This window comes from Vombatus ursinus, unplaced genomic scaffold, assembly GCF_900497805.2.
Source record: "Vombatus ursinus unplaced genomic scaffold, bare-nosed wombat genome assembly UNPS02007284.1, whole genome shotgun sequence".
NCBI classification, from domain to species: domain Eukaryota; kingdom Metazoa; phylum Chordata; class Mammalia; order Diprotodontia; family Vombatidae; genus Vombatus; species Vombatus ursinus.
In genome coordinates this window covers 6,079,441-6,103,939 of record NW_020947062.1, presented here as the reverse complement: position 1 = coordinate 6,103,939, position 24,499 = coordinate 6,079,441, and the positions used below count along the sequence as shown (strand labels likewise).

The 24,499-nt window shown below is 34.3% G+C and overlaps 1 protein-coding gene and 1 pseudogene across 3 annotated transcripts in view; one reads left to right on the top strand and one right to left on the bottom strand.

Moving 5' to 3' along the window:
- Positions 1-24,499, bottom strand: part of EML1 (EMAP like 1) — a 304,970-nt gene that overhangs the window by 128,001 nt on the left and 152,470 nt on the right. For all 3 annotated transcript variants that reach the window (XM_027849214.1, XM_027849216.1, XM_027849213.1), the window contains exons 2-3: positions 21,447-21,629; positions 9,710-9,842 (exon numbers count right to left, since the gene is read on the bottom strand). In XM_027849214.1, the coding sequence (XP_027705015.1) occupies positions 9,710-9,842; positions 21,447-21,629 (316 nt within the window). The remainder of the gene's footprint in view (positions 1-9,709; positions 9,843-21,446; positions 21,630-24,499) is intronic.
- Positions 1,402-6,111, top strand: LOC114033498 (annotated as a pseudogene).

Below are 24,499 nucleotides of genomic sequence, written 5' to 3'. Positions count from 1 at the left end.
GCTTGAAGTCTTTGCTTAAAGGGAGCCACTTAATTTTGCCTGCTGCAAGCAAGACTGGTCCAGATGCCATAGTTTTTCCCTTAAGTAAATAGCTAGGTCACATTATTTATTATAATAGTCTACGAGAGCTCATGTGTAATCATGACAGTACAGTTTTTCTTAATATTTAAATATCAGAAAATTTATATTCTAATCAACTGCATTTTATCTAAAATTATATTCTGCCCACAATAAAACACAATGCTCTGTACACAGTGGATATTTTAATAAATGTTTGTTCAGTTGAATTTATACTTACTTAGTAGCACTAAGTGGAAATGTTTAATAGTAAAGAATCCCTACTATCACCATAGCCCAAAGAAAGGACAGAAAGAAAAAAGCACCTGCTGATAACACCTCAGTTTTAGGAAAGGACAGAAAGAAAAAAGCACCTGCTGATAACACCTCAGTTTTTAAAAAAGCAAAACAAAACACTGAAGGGATGCATGTGGGATAAGAATTCCTTAGCTCAACAAAAATTTCAAGAAAAACTGGAAATCAATCTGACAGAAATTAAATTTACACAAGGGTTTTCTTAGCCTGGGGTCTGTGAATTTTTTAAAAAAATATTGTGGTGACTATTTCAATATAATGTTTCCTTTTTAATCCTATATTTTTGTTTTATTCATTTAAAAACATTATTTTAGGAAGGGGACCACAGGCTTCTCCAGATTGCCAAAGGGGTTCATAACACAAAAGAATATAAGAACTTCTGGTCTGGATCAATATCTTACACTACATACCAAACTCAATATGCATATATGTTCTTAAGATTAAATGTCATACCATAAAAATTTAGAAGAGAAACAGATCAAGTACCTTTCTCAAGTACAGCTAGGGGGTGACTTCTTAACCAAACAAGAGATAAAGGCAGTCATAAAACATAAAATACACCTCAAATACATGAAATTTAAAAGCTTTCACATGACTAAAATTATTGCAATTAGGAATTGCATTATATAAAAATGAAGCAGTTGAAGGGGAAAAACTATTTTAATCAAATATCTCTGATAAAAGCCTGATATCCAAATGGAAAGGTAGCTAAGAGAAATAAATAAGAACAAAAGCCATTCCCTAATAGATAAGTGGTCAAAGTATATATACTTCTCAAAAGAAGAAATGTGAACTATTAATGATAACAAGAAGCAAGGCTCCAAATCACTAATAAGAGAAATGAACATCAAAACAATGCTGAGATCTCACCATGACCCCGGCAAATTGGGAGAGATTATGAAATATGGAAATAGTCAATGGTGAAGGAGATGTAGAAAGATAGACACACTAATTCACTGTTGTTGGATCTGTGTTTTGGTCCAATCATTTTGTAAAGCAATTAGTAATCATGTGAAAAAAGAGACTAGAATGGCCATACCCTTCACCCAGAGATTCCCATGCCAGGATATACCTGAAGAAAGTCAGTTACAAAAAGAAAACCCCTTATATACACCAAAATATTTATATTACTACTTTCTTTAGTAGCAAAGCCCTAGAAATCCATTAGGTGTTCATTTGTTGGACAATGGCTAAACAAGTCGTGGTATGTTAATATAATGTATTATGGTGTTATAAGAAATTATGAATCTGATTATTACTTATTATTACTGATAGAAACAGGAGATACCAATCAAACTACCAAAATTATTTTATAGAGCTAGGAAAAATAATAACAAAATTCATCTGGAAGAACAAAAAGTCAAGGAATATCAAGGGAATTGATGAAAAAAAATGTGAAGATAGTCTAGCCATGCCAGACCTCAAACTGTATTATAAAACAGTAATTATCTTTTTGTTTTTTTTGAGGCAGTTGTGATTAAGTGACTTGCCCAGGGTCACACAACTAACTAGTAAGTGTCTGAGGCCACATTTGAACTCAGGTCCTACTGACTCCAAGACTAATGCTCTATCTATTGTACCACTGAGCTGCCCTAAAGCAGTAACTATCAAAACAATCTGGTACTGGCTAAGAAATAGAGATGCAGATCAGTGGAACAGAAACGGTATACATTGTAGTAAATGACCACAGTAATCTAATATGTGATAAAGCCAAAGATCCAAACTTTTGGAACAAAAACTTATTTGAAAAAAAAAACTGTTGGGAAAATCGTATGGCTATATTGGTTTAATGTCCCTCTCACACTGGAATAAAACGTTGGTTGACATAAGAAAATTTACAACCTCTCTAGACCTTATTGTTCTAATTTGCAAAAGAAAAGTTGGCCTAATGACCTCTGTTGTCCCTTACAACTTTAACATTGCATGGTTTTATGTAAGTTATTACATCTTTATTTATCCTAAGTGTATGTTTTAAATACACAGAATTTACAAATGGCCTGAGGTTAAATTAATGTAGGAATAAATAGTGATAATACAAACACAACATCATATGCTAATGATACTTTACCACGCTGTCACCCTCCACATTCCTCAAGTGTGTGCAGTCCAAACCAGATTAAAATGTAATTGGGAATATTTAACAAATAAAAATACAATAGAATATAGATAATGTTAATATGTGGTTTTCTAAGTCAATATGCAGCTTGCACAGATCCTCAGGTATGGTTTAGTAGTCTCTGTTTCTATTTGCGTTTGATACCAGTGCTCTATTATATCACCATCATCACCATCATCATATCTTCCACAAAGCCCTACTGTGAATCCTCACTGAGGCATTGAGGTATCTGTTCTCAAAGGTTATGCCAGTTGTATTTGTTAGGTTCTAATATACTGGAAAGGTTTCAAGTATGGTTCCAGTGAGAGAATGAGTCTATTATCTGAGGACCAATCCAGCTAAGTAAAAATAGTATCCTCATCAGTAGGCTAGCCATGAGGGATGAATTCTTTGGCCACAGCAATCCATAAACAAAAACTTTAAAATAGCTTTCAGTACTCTGTGGACCCCTTCCACTTCTGCAATGACCAGAGTGGAGTAGAAGAAAAGGAGGTGGAGGATATTAAGAATCATGGTTTTTAGCCATTCTATAAACAACTGCAAGTATACTGGAAGAAGTGAACAGTATATTGATATTATTTTTAGAATTAAAATTAGAAGACTAAAGGAGATACCACCAAGTGGAAGTATGCCTCTAATGTTTTCCCTACGGAGGTAAATACAGAAGTTGGCAGATTTAGTTTCAACATGGGTATAAAGGCACATAATTTTATGACATAAGTGATTATTTTATTTTTCAGTGCTTATGGTAAGCATAAGCTAAAAAGCAACCATAAAATTAACTGCAGTCTGTAGGCCAGTCTGTACATAGAAGATGATTGAGTAGATAAATTTTATTAAGTATTTGACAAGATCCTCCATAGCAAATTAACCTATACTTTGATAGTGTTTTCAATGTGAAGATAGATATTGAAGAATATGGATACAGGGGATTTCTTTGGTATATAGGTTATACTAAATGGCCATTAGGCTCCTCTGAATGCTCAAATTATATGATTCTTTGGGGAAAATAATGTTGGAAAATATAGCTCAGAACTAAGGAACAAAAGATACCGAAGGTATATTGGTAACTTAGAAGTCTCCAAAGACTTAACATCACATACATACAAAATGAAATTGACTATATTATGACAAAAAAAAAAGCCACAGGGTATCAAGGTAGTAGCAGTTTTATCAGAATCAGCTGGCTGTGTATAGTCAGATCCAGTTAGAAAAAGTTTGAAATGAACATCATATTAAAAGAAAGGATAAAGATGAGGAGACATAGCAAAAAAAAATGCAACTTCAACCTAGCCTATTTGAATGAGTTAATAAAGCAAAAAAAAAAAGTTTAACATATGTAAATATTACTACAATAATGGGACCCCAAAGATCCCAGAAACCATCTTATCAAGCAATAACATTCTCTTTGACATAAAGAAATGACTGTCAATAATAGTACAAATCTGAAATACAAAATCACTTATAAAATATTTATCGAAGAGAATGGAGAATATCGTCAACAGTATCCTCTCATAAAAAAGCAGAGGAAGTGAAAACAAATCTACAGAAAGCCAAGGAGATCCAAGTGAGTCACATCATCCCAAAAACTTTCACAAATGAAAATAGCAGAACTAAAAATAAGAATGAAATAAATCTATCTACATTTCTAAAACAATATGATTTTCATTATCAATGACAACAGAATGATCAGATATAGATCCCAACACCTCAGCTCCTAATGCTATACAAAGGGATTGAAATAGAACTTGGTACAACAAAAAGTGGCCACTCCAAACCAAGTATATACACCAAGGAAATCTGTGTAAGAGATGACCCAATCTTGAAAGCACTAAGGAATCATTTTACAATATTTTAACCAAATTAGTCAAATGAAAGAAAAGTAAATAAATAACAATCCATTTGCCTACTTTTTCATTTTTAGGAACTTTTTATGAGAATGATCTATGTAAGACTTTTGGGTCATGTGGAAGAAAATATCTAGTCCTTCAACAAAATGATCCTAATGACTTCAAACCTCTCCAAAATAGGAATTGTGCACCAAAGATAAAGTAACTTCAGCTATCTCCACGATATAGGATACCCAGAATTCAAAAGACAGTAAAAGATATCTCATGACCACTTATTGAGCTCATTCAACATCCCCTTCCTCCATACCCATCATGCTACTGTCACTGAAGCTACACTGGCTAACCCAAAGATCTGACATACTAGCTTCAAATCAAATCCAACCCCATATCACAGTCCCCTCTCCGTTTTTCAAGTGCATTTGAGATGGGGGGCGGGAAGTTATGTGGCACTCCACTAATCCTGAGGGAAAGAACCCAATATCCAGCTGTGGCCAGTTCTGCCCCCCCTCACCCCAAATCACTAGTGGTAGAGATCTAAGCTAGTGAACCATGGATTGTATAATATGGAAGGATGCTGATAGGCTTTGAGATACAGCTTCCAGGGAAACCACCATCAGAGGTAAAAGGAGTTAGAAAACCAGCAATGTGAGAAAATAAGGCAGGAAAAGGCTGAAATTACTAAAGACCTCAAGAAGAAGAAAATTCAAAGACCTTGAATATAAACAGATAAATCAATGGAAAATATTAACAGCAGAAGGAAATAAAGCCTTCAGATCAAATAAAGGAGTTAAGGCATCTTAGAATAAATACTGCAAAACTAAGGAAAAAGACCAACATGAGACAGAGAACTTGTTGGAATTTAAAGAGAATGTGAAGTAACAACATGTTGTTCTTGAGTGGTTTAAAAGAAAAATGAGACCTATAAGAACCGAATTTTTGGCCTACACAGAAAAAAATAATGGGCAGAACAGAAAAACTTGAATCTGCAATGGCAATTCTCACAAAAGGAACAAAAGACAGAATAATTGATTGGGAATTCAAATACACAGAAATGAAGGACAGAAGCAAAAGACCAATAACATTAAAAGAAAATATGTGGGTGGCAGGACACCCCCTCATGGTGGTAGCAGTGGTGATGGCTTTGAGATGGTAAGATAAAGCACAAGCCCAGAGATCCTCCTTTCGTATCCTTACCTCCCATGCTGTGCATTCCTTAACTGTGCTCCAATCCTAACCTAGCCCCTTCCCCAGCCCCCTAATAAATAGTGGAGTATTTCCTGGGGCAGAGCTTGCTCCAGAGCTCCTGAGACCAAATGTTCCTCACTCTTCTGGCAGTGCTACCTTACCCCCTACAGTAAGCATGTGAAGATGGAGGACACTGTCCACCATGAGGTGACTCCTGACTGAATGCTGCAATCTAAGAAGTGACTTCTAATAAAGACCAATAGGATGCCCTACTGAGCAGAGTGCTTCTTTCCCAATAATGTACTCAGTATACATAAAAATATATGTATATTATATGTGTGTGTGTGTGTATGTGTGTGTGTGTGTGTGAGATGCACCCATAGAACCAGAAAATGACCACTTTCACCTGGAACATCAACTGTGTCCAACTAATAGTGGTGGAAGAACTCTAAAAACAATGGCTGGTCTGAAATTCAACAGCAGGCCTGGATCTCCTTTAGTTTGTTCGGGATCTCCAGAACTAGCCAGGTGTTTGCCTTAGCAAGGTTCAAAAGCAAGGTGACTAAGACCATTAAGGCAGCACAGTGACAGCAGAAAGACAAGTAAGAAACTTATTTCTAAATGTACACAAGTAAACAGGAATGATGGCAAAAGTCAAGTGGAGGTAACAGTGACAATACAGACATGGGGGATTATGGATAGAACCTGGCAACACCCTACCTACAAGGTGTGAATACATGTTTTTTGTGGGCCTACATTAAAAAATGAGAAGGTTCATGAAACAGCAAGAAAGGAAGCAGGGAAGAAAGTGTATGGTGTGCCAGTCAAACTGAAGGCTAGCAATAAAAGGAAGTGTGACCCCTGTGATCTCTCAGGAAGAGAAGAGTCTGCAGGGCAGTGGGTAAGGAGGACAGAGAAGGACTGAAAAGGAGGAGTTTCAAAGTGGCAATGGGGAGGAAGAGTATACCATTGGTCCTCTAGGACCTTTGTATCAAGGAAGATGAGAGATGGAGAAGCCAACCCTGGAGAGGGTACAAAGAGATAAAGTGTCTTCAGCAGAAATCTAGGTTTCAGTGACATCAAAAGACTGGCCAATTGATCAGGGGCAGAGAGGATGGATAGAGTAAGGCCAAGAAAAGGTTAAATAGTCTTGTGAGAAACTCACTTTGTGGGAAAGTCACAGAAGGGTTCTAAATAACCCATTGTGTTACTTAGCTCATTCCCCTTGCTGCTTTTTCTTCTTGCTGTACTCTCAGTGCAGTTACGCATGAGTCCTCAAGAAAACCAATGGACATCAAGATAGATGAAAGAAATAATGGAAAAGGTTTATGAAAACCCTCTAAAGTCATACTTAGTTACTACTCCAGCATGCTCCTCTTCATTAAAACGTTTTACAAAAAAGTATTTCTTTATGGTACTAAAGATTCCTTTTGTCAATTTTTTTTCTCAAAAATCTTTAATGCACCAATGAAGGTAATACAATTGATGAGATCACAGAAATATTGAAATATACATGTGTGGATATATATATATATATACATGTGTATGTATACACATACACATATATAAACAGATATAAATATAAATAAACATGCAACTCTTTGCCATTATTAGAACAGGCATTATAATTTGAAAACACAGGATTCAAATTTGAAATTTGTGGTAAAGAAATCTTTCTGAAAGTAGGCAATTAAAACAAGGTAATTTCCAACTAAAAGTCACAATTTAGGAATGCATCATGTGTTGCTACTCTTGTCATTTAATTTTATATCTTATTCGGAAGTAGGTGTTTCCAAAGTATATTTAATCATATATCTTACTTCACAACAATGTTGGAAGGAAAATGCTTTCTAAACTATAAAGCACTATATAAATGTGATTTATTATTATTTCAATAAAGGCAGTGAGATGCAATAAACAGAGAGGTAGCCTTGAAGTATGGAATACACATCCACACATAAAATACATACAGGACAATACAAAAGAGCTGTGATTTCAACAGCATGGATTTTAAACATGGATCTTCTTTCATCAATGTGGATCAATAATTCAATTGTAATTTAGAGTTTTACAAAACTGTCTTTGCCACTGAGAAGTTAAGTGCCCTGCCAATATTAATAAAGCTAGCAGAAGCAGGACTTGAATTCCAATCTTCCTTACTCCAAGGCTACTTCTTTCTTTATCACACTAAACTGCCTTTATTGAAGTAAACTCACATTTAGCTGTGGATGGCATAAGACTAGCACATAATAGGCACTTAATAAATGTTTACTGACTGATACTGATTAACATTTATATTTTTCCTTATAGTTTGCAAAGCACTGCCCTTACAACAATGCTGTGTGGAAGGAAATATTTTATGATTAAATATGTCTCTGAAGCGTCTACTAGTGCCTAAGCCAGTAAGATGTGACATCAAATGACCATAATACCAAAACATATTAAATATCTAAATTGTTACTTTTAGTTAGAAATTACCTTGCTTTAATTGCCTATCTTCAAAAAATATTTTCCCTTTATCACATATTCCAAATGTCCCCCCAAAGAATTCTGAGTTATTTCCAAATTATTTTGCCCATTCTTACAGAGGCAAACTCATCTTTTCATTAAATATGCTCCTCCAAAAAAGTCCATCTTAATAAGCATTTAGACAACTAACTAGCAAGACCATTCATATCTAAGATCAAGTGACTTTCTTTAAAATGTATATATTATGCTGTATTCATGCAAGATGTGCATCTATATGCTCAAAAACTCTTTGACAAAGAATAGTTCTTTACGTAGTATCTCGTTATGTTAAGGAAATGCAACCACTGAGCCAGGATCTAATTTTCCAGTGTCTAAGTAATTTCTTCAAACAAGGACTATTTCAAGTCCTTAGGATACCATTTAGTTCACTGAAACAGAAATTCATGCACTATATATGAATGCTCTATGCAGTTTGTAAATATTTTCAATTCAACAATCATTTAAGCACCTACTAAGTCTGATACTATACTAGGCAGGGGGATATAATGACAAAATCTAAATAGTCAATGTTCATAAAGAGCTCATTTCGACAAATTCTGCAAACTCATTTGTGTTCTTAACACATACTACTCAGTGAAACAGAACTGCAGTAGGAGGACTTTTAGATGTTCTCTAACATCATGGAAAGAACCTTGGAGTTAGAAGATCTGGTCTGATAAGTCTTAGCTCTGTGACCCAGAACAAGTCACAATCTCTCTAACCTTTAGTTTCTTCATGAGGTTAATTATATTTATTATTTTCAACCTCACAGGCGTTTTGTAAGAAAATCTTTTAAATTTTAAAGTATTATATAAATATACGAGGTGTGTCTCTGAAGCTTATATCTTAAAATGCAAAAAGGAGATAATAACTATACTACCTTCTGAAACGGCTAATTCGAAGATCAAATGACATAATACCAGCACAATTATGTGATACTGTTGTGTTCTTAACATGTCCCACCTATTAAGGCTAGTTATATAACCATAAAGTCTTCTATAAATATAAGCTATTATTGATATTGTTATGGCTATACAATATCATTATTAATATATAGAACATATTAGTGACAATTCATTGCATACTTAATTTTCCAAATCCTCAAAATTTAGAGAAATGGGCTCATAAAACATAAATTTGTAATGAGATGACTTATGACATAATAAAAGAACCAACAAGAAAATATATACTATGACCAGGCTAAGAATAATGGAGTTTGGTCACTTAGTTGTTGTGTACAACTTTACACTCTCTAATCATCTAATAACGTAGGTAAAAATAAAATACTAGCGTAATTTAAACACAATGGCTTGTTCCAAATTTAGACTGTATAAAAAAAAGTTCATTTTTTTATTTTAAGGTTATTCATATACGGCATACTTTTTTCTGAGAAGAGAATTTGAAGTAAAAAATAAATAATAGTTTTAAATTGACTATTTAATTGGTATATAATGACTTCTAAAAAATAGAATTGGCTGATCAGGAAATACTCAGTATTTGCTGAAGTATATCACTGAATATTTAAAACATTGTATTTTATAAGCTTTAACTATTAAACCATTATTTTAAGGTGTGATTTTTTTAAAAAAAGAGAAAACCCTCAATTAAAAATTTAATAGATGTAGTAGCTTTCAAGGAGCATTTAATGCATTGATATGTAATTCTGTTTTTTGCCTACCTTTTAGTTGCTGGTGAAATGATTTCTTTTCTGGCCCCTGAGGGGGAAGGTAGAGAGCCACTTGATTTCTTTGGTAACACAGTTCCATTATTAACAGTAGTTCTTAAAGGCAGTGTTTGTACGAGGTGTCTTGCTATAATATAAGCAGAAAATGAAATCAGAGCTTGCTGCATGAAGGTAATAACATATTTTTTTTCATGGGGGTTTATAGGGGAGGCCAGAAAATATACACATTAAAGATGCCAGAAGAGTTTAATTAATCTCACTGATCTGAGAATAATAATTCAGAATAAATTCAGTGTCACATGTCTACAATTTAAAATGAGTTGTTTGAAATGGGTTTTGCCCATGTAGACAAGAGTTGCTTCAATTTAAACTCTTAAACCCACTATTATCTATAATATGATAAATGGCCTATATAGACAACAATGTAATTCTTATAAAGCTACAGTTTTAAAATTCCAAAAGGTGAGGGTTACCACCAACCATTTTGGGTACATAATAGGTTACTCAGGAAAGGCCAGTGACACATTCCTCCTCCTTGATCCTTCTGAACTTTTAGATACTGTTGACCATCCCTTTTCCCAACCCTCCTTCCTAGATATCTCTCTTTTCTCTGCTTTCATGATACTGATCCCTCTGATTTTCCTCATACCTTGTCTGATCATTCTTTCTCAGTCTAATTTGCCAGATCATCACATATGCACCATTCTCTAAGCATGTACAGGGGTGGGGAACCTGCAGCCTCAAGGCCAAATGTGACCCTCTAGGTTCTTAAGTGTGGTCTTTTGACTGAATCCAAACTTCACAGAACAAATCCCCTTAATAAAAGGATTTGTTCTATAAAACTTGGATTCAGTCAAAAGGCCGCACCCAAGGACCTAGAAGCCACATGTGGCCTCAAGGACGCAGGTTTCCCACTCCAGGTTAAACCTTAGAGCTCTGTTCTGGGCACTCAGTGACAAGATTGCTTTTCTTATCTTTTTGCACAGTGCTGAGCATGTATTAAATGCTCAGCAAATATTTGATGACTGATTATAAATCCCTATAATTAGCTCTAAGAAGCTATCAATGTGGAGTAAATATTGAGATTACTTGAATCACCTAAGGAAACAGAAGTGGATTCCAATCAAAATTGTTGTAAATGAAGAGAAAGTAATACTTAGCCAAGTGTCATACATTCAGTGGGCACTCACCTTCCACATGATGTAGAAAACAAAAATAAATAAAATTTATTCTAAATTTTAAATAAAGAGAGGCTCTTCTATGAAAAACTATGAATAAATTGAAATCTCTTAAAAGAAAGAAATTACACATTGCATTATTCAGTACACTTTTCCCAAACTTTTTTTTTGTCCAAGCTAGAAAATGCATAAAAGTTTATACTAGGATCAACTGAATCATAAACATAGTATCTAAGACTGTAAAGAGCCTCAGGATCATAGACAATTGACTATAAGAGATAAAAAGAATATTAAAATCATAAAGCCATATAATGTCAAAACTAAAAAAGACCACAAAATACCTAATCTGACTTCATCTTGGCAAAGTAGAAGCCTATAAACCAAATTTTTATTTATAAATGTATATTTTATAAATAGAAATGCTAAAAGTAATTATGCTATATTTCCATCTATTTACAAATAATAATTCTTATTTTGGAAGATTTCTAGAAGCCAATTTTTCTGGAAACATCTCTCCCGGAATTAAAATGTATTATTTCACAGTCAATAAAAAAATGCCATTCTTGTCTTATCCAAAAAAACCTATTTTAAAAATTTTCCTAGATATTTTATATAGATTAAAGCGAGAAAGCTAATGAAATCCTATGAAGCATATAACATATTCTTCCAATTGGCTCTTTAGAGATTTACCAATCAATCATCATCTGTCTTTTCCTCAATCCAATATATATATATATATATATATATATACATACACACACATATTCTATATAAGTACTAAATCTGAATAATTTAAAACATGCTTCTAAAGAAACACCAGATTCCAAATCCTAGGGCATTCAGCAACAGTTTTAAACAAGAAAGGACACTATGAATGCATCCTAATTTCAGTCACCCAAGAAAATAAAGAAATAAAAAGAATTAAGGTTTTTAAAGGCATGAAAATATATGCATACAATATGCATTTGCCATATCTTTGGTTTAGTTTTCTTTGTTAAGCTGCCTGCTAACATCAAAAGGATATATGGTTGCTACAATTTTAAAGAAAAGATATGACATTAAAAAAGGGACAATGACACTTTACTATGAAATAGAGTCTTGTTTCCAGAATAGGATGCATTTCAAATCTACTTTATTGGTTAGGTTGCAGGCAAAATTTCTGCACTACAAAAACAAAGAACAAGATGTTTAATTAGTAAGAAATAGTGAGTACAAAACAACCAGAGATGGATAAACAGCCATGGTTTGGATTGTTAACACCTTCCGATGGAATTTATAATCTTCAAATGTCGAAAAGTGGCTCCCTTTCAAAATTCTTACATTATCTCTGGGAGAAGGGGAATGGGGGGAGTGAACAGTTTGATTCTAGTCCATTTCTTTTTCTGAAGACCATTATCATCTTGCTTGGAAGGAGAACTTTTTTACTAGAAAACACTTTCAGAATAACAATGAAGTTGGAAAGACTCCCACTGGGGCAGGGCCTAATTATTGCTGCCTTATAGTCCAATAGAAAGAAAATTGTACATAGGGTTAAAAAACATTGGTTCAAACCCCTGATCTAAAACTCATTAGCCATGTGACTGTGGACAAGATGGTTCTGAGCATCAGTTTCCTTACTTACAAAATAGTAAATAATAAATTGTAACTGCAATATCTAGCTCATCTGTATGGTTGTTATAAGGAAAACACTTTGTAATTAATCGTGATCTAAAATGTACTATTGTTATTAAATATGAACAATTATCACTATTTTAATTTTAATCAGATATACAATTCTACTTTTTCATTTTATCAATCATTATCATTATCATCAAAATAACTAAATATTAAATCATATAACTCAAAATCTCACTGCCAAAAGTATAGTTTTTTTCCTATAGAGGAAGAGTCTTGAATATAGAAGGATCTAAAACTATTATAGGGCATCAAATGTGAACAAGTACTATACATACCTGAGTAAAAAGATTTATTCATGAACAATCATTTTCTAGGGATCAACCCTTTACAGAGAAAAAAGCATTATGAAAGGCACAAAACTCAATTTCCTACTCATCAGAAGAGCTAGAATGAAAGAAACATTAGTTTCTAAGAGCTTACAGGTTATTTGTATTTCAGAATTTTTTATTAAAAGGACTCTTTATTGCTGTCCTACTCCAGTGCTTCATTATGGCATGGAGGTAACTGAATGTTATGAAGGCTATGTCAGCAGAGCAGGGTTTTAGTAGGTCCTGCCAAGATAGGTTTTGAGTGTGGGCTAGGCTGTGTTCCTGTGTCTAACAACCAGCCTAGCTAAGTATGGGCTAGGTGATATGCTTATCCAAGGACCAACTTAGCTAAGCCCAGAAAGGCTCATCACCAGAGAACTGGCCAAGAAGTTATGGAAAGGTTTTAGCCCCAATAACTCAACAAGGCTAAATACTAAAGCACAGAGGAACTTTGATTTACTTCGGTGAAGGGAGTACCAACACCAATGAAATAACTGTTCTTCTCAGTACTGAAGTTTTTAGATGCTGTTTTGTTCTTGAGGATCAGGCATTTGTAATCCAAAAAGGGGAGAGAAGAATTCTAATATCTGGATTCAATCAAATGAAAGTACTACATATTTAAAAAGTGGGACGCTCATTCCTATCTGGTTACTCCCTCTGTAGCCTCCTCATCCAATGTCTGCAGGTCCTGGAAGAACTCTGGCCCTGGGGCACCACTCTCCTTATTGATGACTTGCCTTTCTTAAAACCCTATTTCAAGAAAGCTCCAGCCATATTTCACTTCTCTCCCTCCTCTCTGGTCATCTCCACAGCCTCCTTACCACTACGAGAATACATTTTCTTCACACCATCCTCTCCTTTCTCCATCCCTACCCCATATCTAAGAAGGAATTCCCCACCTGCTCTCCAGGTCTGGAACAATGAACCATGTGCAAATGAACTAGAAAGGTTGTGTCAACCTATTCCCCTGGAATCTTACTCTCTATTCTTCTAACTTTTTGAACCAAAGTATCCCTCCCTTAATATCACTCCCCTATTTGTGTTGCTTCTCCCATCAGAACATAAGTTCCTTGATGGCAACAACTATCTTTGGTTTTGTATCAACAAACCCACAGCTAAGGAGAATGCTTGGCACAGAGGAAGTACTTAATGTTTTTTATTCATTTCATTTGTATGAAAGTCATAAGGCAGCAAAAATCATGAAGATCCAAAGCAGAGTGATAAATTTTTCTATACTGAAACTAGGATTCTTAATGTTAGAGTCCATATAAACTAAACCTTAATCAATTAATCCAACATTTTCTACAAGGGATCATTTAGCCTCTTCAATCAAATAATCAATAAACCTTTATTAAGTGCCTATTAGGTGCCAGGAACTGTGCTAAGTGTTGGGAATACAAAAAGAGGCAAAAAACAGCCCCTGTTTTCAATCTTGTAATTCATTGGGGGAAACAGCATGCAAATATGTGCAAAGCAAGTGACATACAGGATAAACAGAAGATGTTTAACAAATGCAAATGTGTACAAAGCAAGTGATATACAGGTAAACAGGAGATGATTAGCAAAAGGAAGGCACTGGAATTAAGAGAGGTTGGGGAAGGCTTCCTGTAGAAGGTGGGATTTTAGTTGGAATTTAAAGAAAGACAGGGCAGTAATTAGTCACAGTGGAGGAAGGAGAACATTCCAGGCATGGGAGATAGAAAAAAAGAATGCCCTAAACAGTGAGATGGAGTCTCTTATTTGTGGAATAGCCAGGAGGCCAGTGTCACAAGATTAAAGAGTATGTGTCAGGGAGTAAGATTGTAAAAAGACTGCAAACATAAGCATGAGCTAAGTTGTAAAAGGCTTTGAATACTGGAGTATTTCAAATTTGCTCCTGGAAGCAATAGGAAGTCACTGGAGTGTATTGAGTAGAGTGCTGGGGGTGTGTGTGTGTGTGTGTGTGTGTGTGCGTGTGTGTGTGTGTGTGTGTGTGTGTGAGGGCATAAGGGAAAAGATAAGGAGTTCCATTTTGGACATGATGAATTTAAGATGTCTAGTGGACATCTAGTTCAAGATGTCTGAAAGATAGTTCTTGAAAACCTTCAGTCACAGAGAACTTACTACTTCACTAGGCAGCTCAAACCATTTAGAAGCTCAAATTGTTAGGTAGTTTTTCCTTATTCTGAACCAATAATCTCCCTAACTTCTTCCCTCTGATCTTAATTCTATCCACTAGAGACATATACAATAAGCCTAATCTCTTTCTCTTCAACATGAGTTCTTTTTAGATATTTAAAGATAACTATCATATCATTCCTAAGAATTCCCTTCTCTAGGTTAAATATTCTTAGTTCCTTCAATTGAAGGAGAGGTTAGGGAAGGTCTAGATTTGAAGTTAGGAAGATGTGAGTTAGAAACTAGTGTCAGACACTTATTAGCTATGTACCCTGGACAAGCCAATCAATTTCTCAAACTCTGTTTCCTCATCTGAAGATGGATGAAAATAATAAAACCTTCCTTAAAGCAATTAAGAGGATTAAACAGGATCATATATGTATAGAACTTTGCAAACCTTAAAACACCATATAAATGTTATCCATTAGTAACACAGTAGTATTGAAAGGCAGTATGGCATAGTAGCCATGCATGGGGACAGCTAGGTGGTACAATGGATAGAGTGCCGGGCCTGGAGTTAGAAAGTCCTGAGTTCAAATCTGGCCTCTGGACACTTACGAGCTGTGTGACCCTGGGCAAGTCACTGAATTCTGTTTGCCTCAGTTACTCATCTGTAAAATGAGCTGGAGAAGAAAATGGAAAACCACTCCACTATCTTTGCCAAGAAAATCCCAAATGGGGTCATGAAGAATCAGACATGACTGAAATGACTGAACAACAAAGGGCATAGTAGATAGACAGCTGGAATTGAAGCTAGGAAGATCTGTGTTCATGTCCCACTTCTGACACACACACGGTGGGTTATGTGATTCTGGGCAAATCATTTAACTTTCTCAGTATTCTAGACAACTATATAAGACTAAAGGTACAGAGAAAGTGCCAGTCACCTCAGAATGACCTGTACAAGTGAAAACACAGGTCCAGTGCTATTGCTACTGTATTATTATTATTATTATTTTATAATAATTATTGTTATCATTAAGCCATTTTTCTGAATGTGCTCTAATTTGTCAACATTTCCTAATGTAAAAGGGATTCTGGGAACCCCTGATCAATTTGATGAGTCCCTTAAGCAACTTGATTAAATTATTGGATATAGATCTTTGGCTGAAAAATCATCTTTAATGGAGATATACATGTACTCTGGCACACTGCTAAGAAGCTACTGGGAGTTCATCTGATTGGTTCTCTGTGACTGGCGGGACTATGGTCAGAAGAGCTATCCTTCCTTCATGATATGTAAAACTGAGCTGAGATGTCAGTTTCCTATGTTCTCCCTTCTTTAGGCTTCCAGACAAAAATGCAGCAAGATATAAGTAGGACGAAGTGGAAAGGTGGAAATAGTAATTTCTCCATTCTACCCTAAGATAAGCTATAACAATGATTCATAGAAGCCCACGATAAGTCCAGAAGTAGAGTTCCAGGACCTTCATTCTGGGTCAACTTCTGCTTTTCTCTTTCCTTTTCTGAACACAAGTCAGAGATTAAAGTTCCTGACAACAGATTGTTTAAGATACAGAGGCAACTGGAACATTGATGGGATTCCTGCATCTACTGAAGTCAAGGAGGACTTGTGATCTATATCAGTTAGGGAAGTACCTACACAAATGAAATCACAGAGCCTTGGTGTAATAAAGTAAGTATTTCTCAAAATTAATACCAAAATTCTGTTTTTATGATTATGGGATTATGGTCAACTTCATCTGAAAAAGCATTAAGCATTTTGGGCAGTGTGGAATATTTGTAACAACTGGACATTTCAGTAAATCTTACTGGGTTCTGACATGCTGTGACAGCATTTTGACTCAGAAAATTGATGTTGAAATGTTTTCTGTTTAAAGGTTAAGTTGTGTGAGTGGTGATGATCCAGAAACATATCAGGCCATGACAGTCTCATGTGATACCTTTCATAAAATCAAATTAAATATAAAGGAGCTAATTCTAACCCTTTTTACAAAGATTCATATCTCTCCTGCATGTTATGAACTATTATTGTACATAGATACCCTGTCCAAGATAAAATGACTTTATGAAATTGAAATGGATGAAGACCAGGTCGAGAAATGGTAATTTAAAGTATAATAAAGAATTCACTTATAATATGTAGATAAAACTAATTTTAATGTCAATAACATAAATATGTCAATCAATTCATTCTAGATTTCTGAAATTTGACATTTAAAATTCCATTAAAAACCATATGTAAGAATTCTAAGTTTTTAAAAAATATCTATTGGCTAGATCTATTAAAATGATTATTGGTTGTTACTGACAATATTTTTATATTTCAATATAGGTCTCCTGTAGCATAGTAGAATGGATAGAAGAGGCCTTGAAGCCAGGAAAACCTGGGTTCAAGACCTCCCTTTGAAATCTACTAGCTATATGACTCTGAGCAAATCACTTAATCTCTCAGTGCTCTAGGCAACTTTCTAAGACCATAAATTGCAGAGAAGATGATGACATGCATTGATCTAGAGGAAGTGTCCTCATTGAGAAGCTCCTTAGATCAGTGAAATAATAGGTCGAGTACTTCAATAGTCCCTTATAGAGCTCCTATTACCTAAAGGGAGAGGGCAACTAATTATTAAAAACTGATAAAAATCTAACATTTCAAATAAAGGCAACCAAAGAAAAGGAAAAGTTATTTATCATTCAAAGGATTTAGTTTAAGGGGAAAGAAGAAGGCAATAATGTTAAAAAAAACATAGAAGCAAAGTCAGATCCTAACTGCATTTTGTCATAAAACCTTTAGTTTAGTTAACTAGGCCTATCAGTCATTCCACTAACCAATCCTCACATTTCTCTCCTTAAAAATAAATTAAACGTTCAATATCATTTATAGCAAAGAGTTTGAGACTTGAGTCTTATTTTCTGACTCACAGATTGTATTTACCTAACAAATTCTGTTATAGCCTTGTGGGTTTAGTATCTCATAAAAGTCTGAAGCTAAAGGCATCACACTATACTCTAGACTAGTTTGAAAGTCAAATCTAAACTTGAATTAAAGGGACTTCCCTTTCAAGTAATTGAGTCAGAGCTGGAAGGGATCTTAGAGGTCATCTAGTCAAACTCACGTGTAAGCAAGAGTCCTCCATACAAAATTTTAAACACGTAAAGACCTCATATGATGGAAAATTCACTATTAATCAAGGCAACTCATCCTACTTCTGGACACCTGTAATCATTAGGAAGTTGTCCCTTATATTTACACAATAGACTATAAGTAAGAGCAAGGACTGATTTCATTACCTTGCATATAGCAGGAATTAAATTATCTACTAAACTGAATCTGTTAAATTGTAGTTGTGATTTAATTGGTCAGAGCATCTATTTATTTGTTTACTAATTTATTTGTCTATTAATTATATGGTTTATCTGGATTGCCTTTAATAATTCTTTTAAAATATGATTTTAAAATATTGCAAGTAAAGAGAGAACTTTACAGTGTTATATGTTAATGTAATAGCTACTAGATCAATCATATTATGCAACTGTCAGTAGCTGTTAGTTTATTTTCCAAATTGTGTTGTTTTGATGTCTTACCTGAAATAGCAGAGCTGACATGTTTATCAGCCTCTCCAGCAGACGCTTTTTTAGTCATATTCTGATCTATGAATTAACAGGGCTATTAATATTACCAGTAATAGATAATTTGTAAATGGAAGTATAAGTAAAAAGGAAAGAAACCATATCAAACTTTAATGAACTTATATAAAGCAAGAAAAATAAAAAATTCTTCTTAGATAACAAATCCAAAAACAGATACACTGTGATGTGAGGAATGATGTAATATTTTCCCCTTCTTTTTGAGTTGTAAGGCCATATTTATAATATAAAAACCCATACTATTCATACAGTTAATGCTAATAATACATATGTACAAAGAATCCATATAACTCTAAGGATTGAGTATAAGACTTAGAGCTGGAAGGAAACTTAAAGATTATAGGAAAATAAATTTAGAGATGGCAGGATACTTAGAAGTCACTTTTCAGTCTACAGATAAGGAAAGTGAGGCTCAAGAGACATTATGTGACTTATCCACAGTCACACAGACAGTATGGGAAGAACTGGACCTTGAATCTAGGTTATCTAAGTCTAAATCAAATGCTCTTGCCACTACATATGATCTCCATTTCGGGTCCCTTTTGGCTTCTATGTATATCAGATCAGAGACTGAAAACTTAGAAAAGCTTACATGTAATAATGCTTTAAATACATATCACAAAAGCATAGCCTAAATGTCATAAAACAACAAAAGTGGTAATATTGAGTCCTTTTAAGTTTGCCCTCGAGTAGGAGGAAAAGGGGCCTCTCTTTCATTTGATAGGTCAGACGGCAAAATTGTAGCTGTCAGCTTCCCAGAATAGCAAAGCTCTTTACACATGAACTTGTCTGTATTTGATCAGGGAAAAAAAGCAAGAAAAAGTTTCTACTAAGTAAGAACCTTCCCTTTCTTCCTAATTTTTATTAACATACAGCAGTTAAGAACATTCATCATCTACTCAGAGAATGATAGAATCTTAGAGTTGGAAAGGACCCCAGAAGTCATCTAGAACAATCTTTACCTGAAACATGAATTGCCTCTATAACATTCCTAACAATCTGTCATCTAGTGTCTGCTTAAATGCCTCCAGTGAAGGAGAGCTGACTACTTTATAACAACTGTTCATTCTACTTTTGGAAGCCACTGAGACATCACTGCCACTCACTACATTTTTTATAGTATTGTTAATATACTATTGCTTAATATAATATTTTTACATTTGTCTAACTCACCTCTAGTTATGCAAAGCTAAATTGGGCACTAAAATACTTTAAACTCATTAATGTTAAAAAATTTTTAAATAATTTTGCATAGAAATATTCTTTTTAACGAGAACTTGCTCATAACTCAAAGAAATATCTGGGCAATTTCCTCAAACAACCCTCCTAGAACTAATATTTTATGCTGATTATTAGATTAATTTAAAAGAAAAGCTGTTGATCAAAGACATATAAGCATTTGAATCCAAGGGCATATGTGGTATGCAAAGTAGCAATGATTACTATTACTATATGTTGTTCCTCAAGTGCTGAGTGGTAACAACAGCATTTAAAATAGCCGAGGTTGTACATTACTTTATAATTTGGAAGGGCAAGTTAAAAAACTTAAAAGAATTGTTCAAATTTTAGAAATCTGCCTTGTGTACTTAATTTGCTGCTAATTTTACAGATGTGTAAAAATGGAGCCAATCATTTTAATAAAACTTCAACCTCCAAAAAATGTTATATATGCATATATTCTGGGAAATAATTTATTAAATATATTTATGTTTATTTAAGTTTGCCTGAATTTTAAAAGTTTGTAGCCATAAATTATCTGTGAGCTAATATTCACTTTTCCCCCTCTGGGGACAGTACATTAAATAGTGTTGCTGGTAAAATGCTTGCAACACATAAAATGAAAAGTGGATCTTATGCTAATGACAGGACAGACCTCTTGTAAAATCCTATTTTCAAATTTTTCTGCAAGAGTATAATAGAAATTATTTAAGCACAAAATGGTGTTTCTTATGTATTGCATTCTAGGAGACTCAAGGGTGGAAAACAGTCACTTAAAATCGTTAAAAACCTGCAGAATTTCAGAATATCTTATTAGATATATGTTGTGGGAAGGACGGAAAAGCTGATAAGGATGCAAAGATACCAAAAAAACTCCAAATATTAGAAAATAACTTTGTATAGTTTACAAGCTAGGCAGGGAGACAAATTAGGTACAAATGAAATAACCCAAGAACAGTTGTAGAGTGACATGATAAAGACATGTAGTTACAATATAAAAAGGAGTACATAAAGTGCTCAACGGATATACCATCGTAACGGAATGATTATGGTATAATGAAAAATAAAGTGAATTCAAAGTCAGATCATTTTGTTTTGAGTCCTGGTTCTAAGGTATGCGACTATGGGCAAGTTACCTCTCTAAGTCTCAGTTTTCCTATCTATGAAGTAGAGTTAGTAATTCTTGCACAACTTCACAGGATTGTTTTAACGTAAATGCTTTTGTGAAACTTAAAATATGTTTATTATCATCATCATCCCTAGAGTTGGTAGACATTAATCAAGAAGATTTACTGGAGGTGGTAAGGTTTGGGCTCAGTTTTTAACAGGAAAAGACAATATTCCCCATAGAGACAGACCTATTTATGATACACTAATCACCATGAAGGGTATGTAAAATAGTTACAATTCACGTTAAACCTAAACAAAATTATACTGTACTTTGTATGGTCATTAAGGACTTTTGAAGGGTTATTGTGCTTGACATCTTAATAATTTGCCAATTTAAAAGCATACTCTATTCAAACTATAGCAAGAGTCCACATAAACAAATTATGTTACAATGCACATATCTGAAATGTTTACCTTTGGTAGGTCCTTTTCTGCTCAACATGGCCTGTTGCTCTTCAGTAATATTCAAGCGTCGGACTACATCGGCCAGAGCTGACTTGAGCAGCTGGATATCATCCTCTTGCATCTGGACCCGCTGCTCCAGAGAAGCAATTCGATCAGTTACTTCCATGCTACTTGCAGCAGAAGCACTGTCATCTAAATCAAATGACATAGCAAAATATGACAAAATGTCCCCAAAGTAGACCAAGAAATATTTTTTCTACTAAATTTTCCTCCTATTGCTCAATATATATTGGGGATGGTCCAGGGCACTCTAATATTATGAAAGCAGAACACAAGCTTTACCAGGTTCCACCAAACTACAAAGGCTTTGAGTAAAGGCTTAGGTATATGTCTGTTGTCCAAAGTCTAGATCAGGTTTAGAGATGCTCATCATTGGGAAATTGGTCACCTGGTAATGAATTTCTTGGGGTTTTTGGCCATACAAACTCATTAAATAATTACTATTTAATGAGTATTTAACATGTTGAATAGGGAAGTTTTAATCTGTATTGATGTAGGCAGTATCCAAACCAATGAAATCACGGTTCTCTGACATGAAAATAGAAGAAATTTATACTAATTATACTCATATGTCTCTTTTAAAGCAGGAAAATTAAATAAAAACTAAATACAAAAATATATTTATTCTAAAATCATATGACATAAATCACTTTAGTTTCTGTTGCATAAAGAGATTAAGGTATGTAGATACTTCAAATCTTTGTTCCATCTACTTAATTTTCACACTTGCTTGTCTCATTGCCATTGAGTTATTTCCCGTTTGTGATATTGTAAATGAACACTGAAAAAGGAGTTAGAAAAGCTGGATATGTTATTATTCTATTACTATTATTCTATCACTAGAATTCTAATTACTGGAATACTAATTAACTAGAACTCTAATTATACTTTTACTATTATTAGATTTTTAGTGCAAGGTATTTTACTTCTCTGAGCTTCAGTATTCTCATCTATAAAACAGGGATAATTATTCCTACCGTTACTGGTTCACATAGATGTTATAATGATCAAGAAAACGGATATAAAAGTGTGTTGTAAACCATAAAGTACAACATCTGAGTTACTATGAAACTGATGAATATTCTTAAGGATCAAATGAGATAATATGTGTGAAAGGACCTTGGAAACTTGTAAAACTTGGAAACTATAAAATAAGATGTAAAGTATTATCATAGAACTCAGCCTTGAAATCAGAGGCAATCTAGCCTAATCATATGATTTTACAGCTTGGGAAAATAAAGCTCAGAGAGGTGAAATGGCTTATCCATACATAATCAGGGAGGCAGGTCCTCTGACTTCAAATCTATTGTACTTTCCACTATCACATATTGTTAACATTTTTTCCCCAACAGGTAGGTGACTGAGTGGATAGAGCTCGGAGCCTAGAGTCAGTAAAACCTGCGTTTAAATCCGATCTCAGACACTCACTAGCTGTGTGACCTTGGGCAAGTCACTTAAACTCTGCTTGCTTCAGTTTCCTCAACTGGGGATAATAACAGCCCCTACTTCCCAGTGTTGTTGAGAGGATTAAACGAAATAATATTTGTAAAGCTCTTAGCACAGTGTCTGGCATATAGTAGGTACTGTATATAAATGCTTATTCCCATCCCCCTTCCTCTAGGTTTGGGTCACCTCATGCCTGAGCATCACAGAATTATAGAATTTTAGAGTTAAATGGGACCCCACAAATCATCTATTCTAATCTCCAACATAGTCTATAATTACATATTCCATAGATGTTTAAGAATTAACAGATAATATTAGTATGACCTCTAATAATTTAAAGGGCAAGTCAACTAAAGGGGGATAAGGAGGCACTTAAAAACAAGATTTTGGCAATATACCTAGATTCTGATGAGAAATCTAAACCTACTTCTTTGGCCAGCTAGGTATATTACTCGTCATCGAACTCAGGTTTTAAAAGAATACATACAAGAGATAGAAGAAAGGGCAGATGACTAAGGAAGAATACGAAGGAGTAATAAAATCTTGCCTTTTACATTATAGATGCTTCCTATATTTGGAATGCCCCCCTTCATCTCTCAAAATCCCCAATTTCCTTCAAGGCTCAATTCAAGTGCCACCTTCTATATGTGGGCTTTCCTTATCTCCCCTCTTACCCCAATGTGAATGATTTCCCCACAAAATCACCTTGTATTTATTTTGTACATACCTACATATGTGCTTATCTTCCCACCCAGGTAGACTATAAACTCTATAAAGAAATCATTTGTTTTTGCTTTTGTCTTTATATTCTCAGCATCTAGCACAGTGCGTATAGCATAACAGATCATTTAATAAATGCTTTTGATTGGTTTAATCTCGCAGTACTGGCCACGAGGCATATACTCCAAAGAAATCAAAGACAGAGGGTAAGGACCAGTACTTAAAGCAGCACTTGAAAAAGTAAATAATTGCCATATAAATGTGTTATAGCAAAGAACTTTAAAAAGTGGGTATCTATCAATTGAGGAATGGATAAAGAAATTGTGGTGCATGAATATAGCTAAATACAAAATGTCCCAAAAGTTTTTGTGCAATTTTAAGCATTAAGAGCTTAATGGATTCTTAAAAAGCTATGATATTAATATTTGAATGATAATAATACTGTTGGTTAGTATAACACAATGGATTCAGAGAAACCTTGGAAGATTTATGTGAAATAATGCAGAATAAAATTAGTAGAACCAAGAGAAGAAATTACTTGAACGACTCAATAATATAAAGGAAATTAACTTTAAAAGACTACAGAATAAATGCTGTGACTCTTAATGATGAATTGTGCTACCCACCTTTTGCTGGAGAGGAAGTGGGTGAGAGGCACAAAATGAGACATTTTCAGACATGGCCAATGTGCTGGCTTTGAATTCTGTAGAGACTGTGCATGTGTGTGTGTGTGTGTATGTGTGTGTGTGTGTACATATACATACATATATACATGCACACACACACTCTCTCTCTCTTCCATTAGAATATAGGTTCCTTGAGAACAGAGATTGTTT